The 10,398-nt window shown below is 44.7% G+C and overlaps 1 protein-coding gene across 3 annotated transcripts; it reads left to right on the top strand.

Annotated features, from left to right (window-relative positions):
* The first annotated feature begins 1,381 nt into the window (after nucleotides 1-1,381).
* On the top strand, nucleotides 1,382-10,006 carry si:ch73-269m23.5 (ceramide-1-phosphate transfer protein). 3 transcript variants are annotated; one of them, XM_026996236.2, is made up of 5 exons: nucleotides 1,382-1,760; nucleotides 4,808-4,878; nucleotides 5,294-5,368; nucleotides 7,798-8,009; nucleotides 9,380-10,006. In XM_026996236.2, exons 3-5 carry the CDS (start codon nucleotides 5,339-5,341, stop codon nucleotides 9,957-9,959), a joined length of 822 nt encoding a protein of 273 aa, XP_026852037.2. In that variant the 5' UTR covers nucleotides 1,382-1,760; nucleotides 4,808-4,878; nucleotides 5,294-5,338; the 3' UTR covers nucleotides 9,960-10,006. The 3 variants fall into 3 exon arrangements, with proteins under 3 accessions (XP_026852037.2, XP_035377108.1, XP_026852036.2); XM_035521215.1 differs by lacking the exons at nucleotides 1,382-1,760; nucleotides 4,808-4,878 and having other exon boundaries at nucleotides 5,015-5,368; XM_026996235.2 differs by lacking the exons at nucleotides 1,382-1,760; nucleotides 4,808-4,878; nucleotides 5,294-5,368 and having other exon boundaries at nucleotides 6,845-8,009.
* Nucleotides 10,007-10,398: the final 392 nt, after the last annotated feature.

Genomic DNA, 10,398 nt, shown 5'->3' with positions numbered 1-10,398 from the left:
GTGTACACTTTAATGAGTGTGTGTGTGTAGTGTACTCTTTACATTGTGTGTGTGTGGTGCACTCTTTACTTTGTGCATGTATGTGGTGTACTCTACTGTGTGTGTGGTGTACTCTACCGTGTTTGTGTGTAGTGTACTTTTACTGTGTATGTGTGTGTGCTGTACACTTTATTGTGTGTGTGTGTGTGTGTGTGTAGTTTACTCTTTACTGTGTGTGTGTGTGTGTAGTGTACTCTTTGTGTGTGTGTGGTGTAATTTTTACTGTGTGTGTGTGTGTACTCTTTACTGTGTGTGTGTGTAGTGTACTCTTTGTGTGTGTGTGTGGTGTACTTTTTACTGTGTGTGTGTGTGTGTGTACTCTACTGTGTGCGTGTGTGGTGTACTCTGTGTGTGTGTGGGGTGTACTCTTCACTGTGTGCATGTGTGTGTGTGTGTGTGTGTGTTCTCTTTGCTGTGTGCATGTGTGGTGTACTCTTTACTGTGTGTGGGGTGTATTCTTTAGTGTGTGTGTGTGTGTGCATGCGCGCACGTGTGTGGTGTACTGTGTGTGTGTGCATGCGCGCACGTGTGTGGTGTACTGTGTGTGTAGGGTGTACTCTTTAGTGTGTGTGTGTGTGTGTGAGGTGTACTCTTTAGTGTGTGTGTGTGGGGGGGGTGTACTCTTTAGTGTGTGTGTGGGGGGTGTACTCTTTAGTGTGTGTGTGGGGGATGTACTCTTTAGTGTGTGTGGGGGGGTGTACTCTAGTGTGTGTGTGTGCGTGTGTGGTGTACTCTTTAGTGTGTGTGTGTGTGTGGGGGGTGTACTCTTTAGTGTGTGTGGGGGGTGTACTCTTTAGTGTGTGTGTGGGGGGGTGTACTCTTTAGTGTGTGTGTGTGTGTGTGAGGTGTACTCTTTAGTGTGTGTGTGGGGGGGATGTACTCTTTAGTGTGTGTGTATGTGTGCGTGTGTGGTGTGTGTGGTGTACTCTTTAGTGTGTGTGTGTGTGTGTGGGGTGTACTCTTTAGTGTGTGCATGTGTGGTGTACTCTTTACTGTGTGTGGGGTGTACTCTTTAGTGTGTGTGTGTGTGTGCATGCGCGCACGTGTGTGGTGTACTGTGTGTGTAGGGTGTACTCTTTAGTGTGTGTGTGTGTGAGGTGTACTCTTTAGTGTGTGTGTGTGTGTGGGGGGGGTACTCTTTAGTGTGTGTGTGTGGGGTGTACTCTAGTGTGTGTGTGGAGGGTGTACTCTTTAGTGTGTGTGTGGGGGATGTACTCTTTAGTGTGTGTGTGTGTGTGCGTGTGTGGTGTACTCTTTAGTGTGTGTGTGTGTGTGTGTGTGTGGGGTGTACTCTTTAGTGTGTGTGGGGGGGTGTACTCTTTAGTGTGTGTGTGTGTGGGGTGTACTCTTTAGTGTGTGTGTGTGTGGGGTGTACTCTTTAGTGTGTGTGTGTGCGTGTGTGGTGTACTCTTTACTGCATGTGTGAAGGGATCAGAGTGCAACTAGATTAGACTGGACTTTTGCTCTGAGACACAGCAAACACATGAGGGTGTAGACAGATTCTGGTTAGTGAGCGTCATGAAAGAAAAGAAATTAGAAGGTGTGTGTGTTTTTTGAGTGGTGGGAATGTGAGTGTGTGTGAGAGAGCAAGAGAATATGTGTTTGTGAGAGAGACAGCGAATGTGTTGAAGTGTGAACAAGGATGCGATCACCATTACATCGATACTTACTGCTGGCAGCCATGTTGGTGGTGGTGCTGTTTGTGACTTCACTGTGGCTACGTGAGTAACACAACCTTTTACATAAATGCACGCACACACACACACAGGCTGTGTTAATGTTTGTGTGCGAGTTTGGGACTGTGTCAGTGTCAGTGGATGGATGAGTGAGATGGAGGGATACACACTCTTAGTGCAGACACAAATCAAGCAAAGGGTTAACCCTTCATGCACCCCAGGGCTGCAGATGTCCATGAGTACAGTGTAATCAAGACACTTCTGTTGTCTCAGACACTTGTCTGGGCCATTAGTCTTACCATTTTCTTTAGTCTCAATATGCTACTGCCTTAATAAATAGTTGTATTTATGAGGTGTTAATACTCCCTATAAAGACTCTGTTACCTGCCTGTCTTTGTGAGGTGTTAATACTCCCTATGAAGACTCTGTTACCTGCCTGTATTTATGAGGTGTTAATACTCCCTATGAAGACTCTGTTACCTGCCTGTCTTTGTGAGGTGTTAATACTCCCTATAAAGACTCTGTTACCTGCCTGTCTTTGTGAGGTATTAATACTCCCTATAAAGACTCTGTTACCTGCCTGTCTTTGTGAGGTATTAATACTCCCTATGAAGACTCTGTTACCTGCCTGTCTTTGTGAGGTGTTAATACTCCCTATAAAGACTCTGTTACCTGCCTGTCTTTGTGAGGTATTAATACTCCCTATGAAGACTCTCTTACCTGCCTGTATTTATGAGGTGTTAATACTCCCTATAAAGACTCTGTTACCTGCCTGTCTTTGTGAGGTATTAATACTCCCTATGAAGACTCTTACCTGCCTGTATTTGAGGTATTAATACTCCCTATAAAGACTCTGTTACCTGCCTGTCTTTGTGAGGTGTTAATACTCCCTATAAAGACTCTGTTACCTGCCTGTATTTATGAGGTGTTAATACTCCCTATAAAGACTCTGTTACCTGCCTGTCTTTGTGAGGTATTAATACTCTCTTTAAAGACTTTGTATTTCTTGCCTGTCTTTTTGAGGTTTTGCCCTCTTTAGCAGAACATTCTGAGCAGATCCATTGCGTATTTTGGATTTTTGTTTCCTCACTGGTTGGTTCTCTCCCTTGTTGGAATTGTTTGTAATTTGGATTATGTATTTGGCTGCCATCTGGAGAATCTTTGGTTCTGCTCCTGAAGTTCCTTCACTTTGGTCCTCCCACTTGTAACAGCCCAAGTGCCGCAGCGCAAGGAGCAGGATGTACAGACTTCCTCGATGGAGACAGTCGTTTATTAACATGATATAACATGAACATGAACAATGACCGACAAGCATGCACACTCCTACAGCAGTTTAAATGCACACAGACCCTACAAGAATAAACTATATGCAGGTGTGTGCTAATCACAAAGGCGTGGGGATCAGCTGGGGTCATTCTCCCAGTTTGGGGGTCACAGCCCCTAGCGCTCCTGTTACCATGGGAACCACAGTTGCCTTCACCCTCCACATCTTTCCCAGCTCTTCTCTCAGCTCTTGGTATTTATTTAAGTTTTTGGTGTTCCTGGTTCCTGATGTTGCTATAACTTGGGATCACCACATCTATCTGTGACCCTCTTCTGCTGTTTATCCGCCACTACTCTGTTCAGTTGGTTAGCCATTACCATTTTGCCTGTCTGTATCTGGAAGTTCTACAGGATCTTAGCTTGGTCATTTTCCACCACCTTCAGGGGTGTATTCTGTTTTTGACCTTGAAATCTCACTTTGTGTCCCACTTTGACCTTTGACCTTTCCTCTGTGCTCTCTCAAACCAGCCGTTTCCAGCCATTGGTAGGATTTTTCCAATTCAGCCACATCCACTATGGTTGCTCCATTCAGTAGCCGGTTTCCGTAGTCACGCCTGGTGATGTCACTGAGTGGGTTCAGGCCGATACAGAACAACAGCGGGGACAGGGCATCTCCTTGGTATATCCCACACTTGATGGTGACTCGTGCTGTTGGCCTTGAGACGCCCTCTAAGGTCATCTTCCACAGCCCCACTGAGTTCTTGATGAAGGTTCGTAGAGTCTGTTGATGTTATACATCCTTAAGCATTCCAACATCCATGTGTGGGACACTTAATAATACTACTAATAATAATAATAATAATAATCACAGGATTTCTTGTAGTCACTCCAGGTGCTGCTCAGGTTGGTCTGTCTGGTCATACAGTCTCCACTGGCTGTTTTATCCACCAGCAGTGTTCAGCTCCTCTGGTGTTCTTGCCAATGCCCACCTGGGCCCTGCTCATGTAGTCATGTACCTACTCATCTTAGCCACACTGATGCCTGACAGGAGCTTCCATGTTGTGCAGAGGCTGGTTATTGACCAGTAGTTGGTTAGTACGCGTGGACCATGTCAGGGTTGGGGTTAGTAAGCGCGGACCAGGTCAGGGTTGGGGTTAGTAGGTGTGGACCAGGTCAGGGTTGGGGTTAATAGACGTGGACCATATCAGGGTCGGGGTTAGTAAGCATGGACCATGTCAGGGCCTGCAGCTGTCCAGCTCTTCATGCCTGAGACCCTGTCTCAAATATCTGCTAGCATGAAGTTTAATGGATCCTGTTCAGGCAGGTTCCTGTGGTTTTTTCTCATGACACCTCCCATATGCTTTTCCAGCTTTGGTGGGTTTGTGGGTCTGTTCTCATGCTGTTACTCTGCCACCGAGAGTCCACTTTCATACAGTATAATACCGTATACAGTACAATATAATATAATAAGATACAGTGTACTACAAAGATACAGTGTACTACAAGAACTTAGTTCACTATACAGATACATGTGGCTATGATACTGAAATATTTGTAGTAATATGTCATTCAGATCTGTCCATCAAAGAGCTCTAGCTTGTGCATAACCCTGTAATGAGAATTTTGACATGCACAAGAATGTGGGAGCATATTTTACTGACCCTCAGACAGCTGCATGGACTATTCCTGTCTGTTAGAACTGATTTGATGTTTTTTAATAAATTACTTGGGGATCCAAAATTAATTTGTTTATAAATGTGTGTGTGTGTGTGTGTGTGTGTGTGTGTGTGTGTGTGTGTGTGCACATGTGCACACATTTGTCTGCACAGCTCAAGGAGTGATTCAAAATTGTGAACTGTCGTGGGTCCCATGTCTTAGTGTGTCTTCACTCAGTACTAAGGTACACACACACACACACACACACACACACACACACACACACACACACACACACACACACAGAGACCAGCACTCAGGTGTCATTTGTAGTGGTTGTCCTACATTTAAGATTTCAAGAGTTTTATTGTCATATGTATAGCATAAACAAACAGTAAAACTGCACAATGTAATTCATACTTTGCATATCTTCCATACACCAGATTGGGCAAAAACGAAATAACAAAAACTAGATATCTAACAATAAAGACAACAACTAGTAAATAAACTAAAAACAAACTAAACACTTCTGATGCCTGTACAGAGTTAAAACGTTAAAATGTTGTGTAAAAATGTTACATAGTTAGAGAAATCCAAGGAGCAGAAGTCATAAGGTGCAACATTTCAATGAGTGTCTGCAAAATGGGACTTTATTGCAGAGTCTGGAGTGTAAAGAATGAGTGTGTGGGGGGACACTTCTTCTGATGGCAGAAGACAGAAGAGGTAGTTTTCGGGTGTGTGCTGCCCTGGAGCTGTAAATGTCACTGCTGGGTTTTTTTGAAGCAGGAAGGCACAGAAGTCTGCAGAAGACAGAAGGTTGAATATGTCTGCAAACACATCAACTGACTCCTCTGAGAAACCCATAGTGCATGTACAGGAACAGTCTGGGCAGCCGCCTTGTCACCACAGCCTTGCACACAACCACCACGGAGACATTGGGATTTCTGAACAACTATGGCTAGAACCTCTATGTGGTTTAGTGCTGATGGCCTCAAAGTGTGTGTAGAACTCCTTCAGCTCATCTGGCATTGTGGGGGGGTGTGGGGTTTTGATCTCTGTTTCTCTGTTTGTGATCTCTCTGTTTCTCTGTGATCTCACTGTTACAGGGTGATCTCTGTTTCTCTGTGATCTCACTGTTTCTCTGTAATCTCTCTGTTCTTCTGTGATCTCACTGTTACAGGGTGATCTCTGTTTCTCTGTGATCTCACTGTTTCTCTGTAATCTCTCTGTTCTTCTGTGATCTCACTGTTACAGGGTGATCTCTGTTTCTCTGTGATCTCACTGTTTCTCTGTAATCTCTCTGTTCTTCTGTGATCTCACTGTTACAGGGTGATCTCTGTTTCTCTGTTTGTAATCTCTCTGTTTCTCTGTGATCTCACTGTTACAGGGTGATCTCTGTTTCTCTGTTTGTGATCTCACTGTTTCTCTGTAATCTCTCTGTTCCTTGGTGATCTCACTGTTACTGGGTGAACTCTGTTTCTCTGTGATCTCACTGTTTCTCTGTAATCTCTCTGTTCTTCTGTGATCTCACTGTTACAGGGTGAACTCTGTTTCTCTGTGATCTCACTGTTTCTGTAATCTCTCTGTTTCTCTGTGATCTCACTGTTACAGGGTGATCTCTGTTTCTCTGTTTGTAATCTCTCTGTTTCTCTGTGATCTCACTGTTACAGGGTGATCTCTGTTTCTCTGTTTGTGATCTCACTGTTTCTCTGTAATCTCTCTGTTCCTCGGTGATCTCACTGTTACTGGGTGAACTCTGTTTCTCTGTGATCTCACTGTTTCTCTGTAATCTCTCTGTTCTTCTGTGATCTCACTGTTACAGGGTGAACTCTGTTTCTCTGTGATCTCACTGTTTCTGTAATCTCTCTGTTTCTCTGTGATCTCACTGTTACAGGGTGATCTCTGTTTCTCTGTTTGTGATCTCACTGTTTCTCTGTAATCTCTCTGTTCCTCCGTGATCTCACTGTTACGGGGTGAGCTCTCTGTTTGTAACCTCTCTGTTTCTCTGTGATCTCACTGTTACAGGGTGATCTCTGTTTCTCTGTTTGTGATCTCACTGTTTCTCTGTAATCTCTCTGTTCCTCGGTGATCTCACTGTTACTGGGTGAACTCTGTTTCTCTGTTTGTAATCTCTCTGTTTCTCTGTTTGTAATCTCTCTGTTTCTCTGTGTTCTCACTGTTACAGGGTGATCTCTGTTTCTCTGTTTGTGATCTCTCTGTTCCTCTGAAATCTGTGTTCCTCTGTGATTTCACTGTTTCTCTGTGATCTGTTTCTGGGTGATCTCTCCGTTTCTCTGTTGGTGATCTCTCTGTTCCTCTGTAATCTCATAAATGTACATAAATGTCCAGTATACACACTGCTCTAAACTCATAATGGTATAATTGTCCAGTATATACAGTGCCCTAAACTCATAATGGTATATAAATGTCCAGTATAAACACTGCCCTAAACTCATAGCGGTATATAAATATCCAGTATAAACACTGCCCTAAATTCATAATGGTATATAAATGTCCAGTATAAGCACTGCTCTAAGCTCATGGTGGTATATAAATGTCCAGTATAAACACTGCTCTAAACTCATAATGGTATATAAATGTCCAGTATAAACACTGTCCTAAATTCATAATGCAATATAAATGTCCAGTAGTCACACTGCGCTAAACTCATGGTAGTATATAAATGTCCAATGTAAACACTCCTAAATTCATAATGGTATATAAATGTCCAGTATAAACACTGCTCAAAACTCATGTTATATAAATGTCTAGTATAAACACTCCCCTAAATTCATAATGGTATATAAATGTCCAGTGTAAACACTGCTGTAAACTCATATTGGTATATAAATGTCCAGTATAAACACTGCTCTAAGCTCATGGTGGTATAAATGTGCAGTATAAGCACTGCTCTAAACTCATAATGGTACATAAATGTCCAGTATAAACACTGCTCTAAACTCAGAATGGTATATAAATGTTCAGTATCAACACTGCTCTAAGCTCATGGTGGTATAAATGTCCAGTATAAACACTGCCCTAAACTCATAATGGTATATAAATGTTTCTCCAGGGAGCCTTATGTGTTTTATTGGACTTTAACCGGTGTGGCACTGATAATATTTCCATTTTTATTTCTGCTTACTTGTCTTTCCTCTCACAGGTTTATCGTGGCATTTCACTACCACGTGTCCCCAGCAACAACAGTGATGACAATAAAAATGATCGCGTTAACAAAAAAGCTGGTGTAATAGGAGAATGTCCCGGCCAGAAATTCCAAGTGTCCCGCCTCCTGTTCCACCTAAACTCTGCCCTTGGCCCCGCCTCTGATGTGCTGTTAGAACCTTACCTTCTCTGCTGGGAAGAGCTTATTAGGTAGGCATTTTTAATTGCATTACCATAAAAGGAGGAGTAGGTAATTTATTGTAGAAAGATATTTGATATAGTTGAAATGCTCCTTACATGCCAATAGGGAATCAATACTTTAAATGCTCTAATAATAAAAAGAATAAATTAGTTTGTGTCTATGGCAGCCATATGGCAGCCATGTGACTGTAAATAAATCTGTCCAATCATTACATTCAGACTGAATGAAATGATTGGATGGTCTCCCTGCCAATCTACCTACACGAGCAGCCTGCACGTGTGTTCACATGTGCGTGTATGGAGTCCTTCACGCAGCTTTACACGCACTGCTGAAAGCCTGATAACTAATTGCACAAGAAGGGCAGAGAATGTTACATTGACACAATGTAAATCATAAGATCACAGGAGCCATGGACAGTCCACGTCTGAAGTCCATGATCTTCATACTAGACTCACATCAGAGCTTTTGTTCTTCCAGTTTAACTGAGTCTAACAGTCACAATTATGACGAGATGTTTTATTACATGTGAATGAGACGAGAGGTGGTTGGATACAGTGATGAAAATGATGGGTTGTTTCTTCTCTCACTGATGTCTCTCTCCTGAACTCCTCCAGCTGTAGTTGGGCAGTGTGCGGGACTCGTTCAGCTGTAGTCAGGCAGTGTGTGGGACTTGTCCAGCTATAGTTAGGTAGTGTGCGGGACTCCTCCAACTGTAGTCAGGTAGTGTGCGGGACTCCTCCAACTGTAGTCAGGTAGTGTGCGGGACTCCTCCAACTGTAGTCAGGTAGTGTGCGGGACTCCTCCAACTGTAGTCAGGTAGTGTGTGGGACTCCTCCAACTGTAGTCAGGTAGTGTGCGGGACTCCTCCAACTGTAGTCAGGTAGTGTGCGGGACTCATCCAGCTGTACTCGGGTAGTGTGCAGGACTCCTCAAGTTGTAGTCAGGTAGTGTGCGGGACTCCACCAGCTGTAGTATGTGGGATTCATCCAGCTGTAGTCAGGCAGTGTGCGGGACTCGTCCAGCTGTAGTCGGGTAGTGTTCAGGACTCCTCCAACTGTAGTCAGGCAGTGTGTGGGACTCCTCCAACTGTAGTCAGGCAGTGTGTGGGACTCGTCCAGCTGTAGTCAGGCAGTGTGTGGGACTCCTCCAGCTGTAGTCAGGCAGTGTGTGGGACTTGTCCAGCTGTAGTGTGATAGTGTGTGGGACTTCTCCAGCTGTAGTCGGGCAGTGTGCGGGACTCCTCCAGCTGTAGTGGGATAGTGTGCGGGACTTCTCCAGCTGTAGTCGGGCAGTGTGTGGGACTCCTCCAGCTGTAGTCAGGTAGTATCGTCACTGTAAACCAAAACATTCAGTGCTTTGATGCTCTGTTCTGTTTCAGATTTATGGATGCTCTGGGTCCTCTGGTGGGTTTTTTCACAAGCAAAGTTCAGGAGAAGATCACTCTAATCCGCCAGCTTTCTGAGGATGCTGAGAAAATTTGCACCAATACCCTTTGTAATGTTTCCGAGAATCCTCTACAAGCTACCCAAAATCCTCAGCACGATGCCTACTTCTCTGTGCGTTCCATGTTGGAGGCGGAGCTGCAGAGAGGACTGGTCAACTTTAACAGGCAGACAGCATCTGGCAGTCGAACCTTGCTCCGCCTCCATCGGTCATTGCTATGGTTACAGCTGCTGCTAGAGAAGCTGGGGGCGGGTCAGGACGGGCGGAGTCTAGGTGAGCTGTGTGGTGAGGCGTACAGCGAGTCGCTGGCCCCGTACCACCCCTGGCTGCTGCAGCAGGCTGCCCAGTTGGTGTTCCAGGCCATGCCTGAGCATGATGCCCTGCTGCAGATGGTCTGTGTGCGCATGCATGAGGAAGCGCAGCCCATCATGCACACCATCGTCGCGGCTATCAGAGAGGTTCGCCTCAGGACACACACAGAGCTGGAACAGAGGAACATGCTGGACCTTCCATAATCTCGCACACACGCACACACACACACACAAATACACACATACACACACACCTTCACACATGCACATACACACACACACACACACAAATACACACATACACAAATACACACATACACACACACCTTCACACATGCACATACACACACACACACACACAAATACACACATACACACACACACACACACACACACACATACACACACCTTCACACATACACACACACACAAATACACACATACACACACACCTTCACACATGCACATACACAAACGCGTGCGCACGCACACACACATACACACACACAAATACACACACACGTTGGACCTTCCATTATCACACACACACACACACACACACACGCACATGCACACACACACCCTCACACAGACATGCACACACACATACACCCCCACACACACTCTCTCTCTCTCTCTCTCT

This window comes from Electrophorus electricus, chromosome 22 (genome assembly GCF_013358815.1).
Source record: "Electrophorus electricus isolate fEleEle1 chromosome 22, fEleEle1.pri, whole genome shotgun sequence".
NCBI classification, from domain to species: Eukaryota; Metazoa; Chordata; class Actinopteri; order Gymnotiformes; family Gymnotidae; genus Electrophorus; species Electrophorus electricus.
This window is presented reverse-complemented; position numbering and strand designations above follow the sequence as displayed.

Excerpts from the sequence above, each read along its gene's own strand:
- si:ch73-269m23.5 (XM_026996235.2), top strand. The coding sequence starts at position 7,696 with ATGTTTCTCCAGGGAGCCTTATGTGTTTTATTGGACTTTAACCGGTGT. Across the intron at positions 8,010-9,379 it reads TGCTGGGAAGAGCTTATTAG|ATTTATGGATGCTCTGGGTC; the intron begins GTAGGCATTTTT and ends GTTCTGTTTCAG.